The sequence below is a fragment of the Helobdella robusta genome (assembly GCF_000326865.2).
Source record: "Helobdella robusta unplaced genomic scaffold HELROscaffold_1438, whole genome shotgun sequence".
NCBI lineage: Eukaryota > Metazoa > Annelida > Clitellata > Rhynchobdellida > Glossiphoniidae > Helobdella > Helobdella robusta.
Window position 1 is genome coordinate 1 of NW_008703806.1, and position 1,835 is coordinate 1,835.

The 1,835-nt window shown below is 36.6% G+C and overlaps 1 protein-coding gene across 1 annotated transcript; it reads left to right on the forward strand.

The window, feature by feature from the left end:
* Positions 1 to 45: 45 nt before the first annotated feature.
* HELRODRAFT_184614 (hypothetical protein) lies at positions 46 to 534 on the forward strand (the record flags this gene model as incomplete). The annotated part of the gene is made up of 1 exon (XM_009014952.1): positions 46 to 534. A coding segment is annotated over one exon (489 nt), but the record flags the coding sequence as incomplete, so codon positions are not given.
* Positions 535 to 1,835: the final 1,301 nt, after the last annotated feature.

The window sequence follows — 1,835 nt, forward strand, 5'->3', positions numbered from 1 at the left end:
AAACAACAACAGTCGCAGCAACAAGATGCATGCAACAATAAACAGACGGCACAACAAATCAAAAGATCCATCCTCAAAAACCACGGAACCTCTGCAACCAGCAACTGCAACCGCCATCCAAACAAAGCTGCTTCCAACTCATCAGTGCACATGATCGACCAAGCAACGACTGGCAATAAGAAAATAAATAGCTGTTGCGAACAGCAGCTGCAGCAGCTGCAACAGCAACAATGCAACAGAAGTCTCAGGAAAAATCCAGCGCAAGATCAACTGACGCAAGATGGAGACTGCGAAGTCTGTGAGAACGATTACGAAATGCAACAAACACGCAGCTGCTGCTGCAACAGCAAGCGATGTGGCGACGCTTCTTGCGTCAGCGTCGACAAATCCAAAAAACTTTCACAACAAGAATTGCTGATATCGAGCAAGCCGAGCCTGACATCTGACGAGGGCGGCAAAAATAATTCAACGTTGGAAAAAAATTCAATCACCAGGGTCTGCCAGGGGAGGAAAAAAGTGTCGTTCTTACTGTGATTTTCCAGAACACACACACATACACACATGCACGCACGCACACACACATGCACACACACACAAACACACACATGCACACCCACATACATACATACATGCATACGTTCATGAATACACACCTACAAACAATCAAACCATAAAGTTCTATAATTGTATCTATTATTTTAGTTGTCTATGATACACACACACTAACACACATAAACACACACAAACACACACGTACACATACATTTACAAATTCATGCAAACAGACAATTACAAAGACACATACTCACTTTGAAATTAATTCCTCATACAAACCAGCTCCTACAATATAAATAACAATAAGAACACTAACAATAATAATATTGATAATAATAACAATAATAATAATTATTATTATAATAACATAATAATAATAACAATAATAACAATAATAATAATAATAAGGAAAAAAACCGAATCGTTCTATCATTAAGACACATTTAGTAACAAGTGTCGACTGGTAATAGTAGTAGCAATAGTAACAATAGTAGTAGTAGTAGTAGCAGTAGTAGTAGCAGTGATAGTAGTAGTAGAAGCTGCAGTAGTAGTAGTAGTAGTAGCGGTGGATGAGCAAATCTAAGTCTTAACTTTTCTCATTTTATAAAGAGCAGTCATTTGACCAAGCGTACTAATGTGTATGTCCATGATGATGATGACGACGACGATGATGACGATGACGTAGCTGATGATGATGACGATGATGGTGACGATGATGATGACGATGATGGTGACGATGATGATGACGATGATGACATGGTGATGACGATAACCCAAGATGATGATAATGTTAACGATGATTTTACAGCACCAATGACAACTAATAAAATTATAAAAATAATAATGATAATAATGATAATGATAATGATGCAGAGGCTATGATGTAGATGATTATGCGGACGATGACAACCTGTAGAAAATCTCCTTTGATCCCGGCTGCGTAAGAAAAAGACCATCATCTCAATCTACTTTATCTCAAGAGATAGCGCGTATCTTTGATAGCGTGTATCTCTATAGCATGTATCTCTATGGCATGTATCATGATATAAGGTATCATGATAGCATATATCTTGATAGCATGTATCTTTTTGGCTTGTAGGTGAGTGTTAAATTGCTAAATTATTTCTGAAAAACAACTAAATTTACATCAATTTTCAACTTTTAACTGAGTAATTTGTAATAGGATAATGAATTATTCCAAATCTTAAAATAGTATCAAGTAAATTAAGGATCTAGAAAATGTGTTCAAGGGGTGCTATCATATTATCATATGTGTGGTT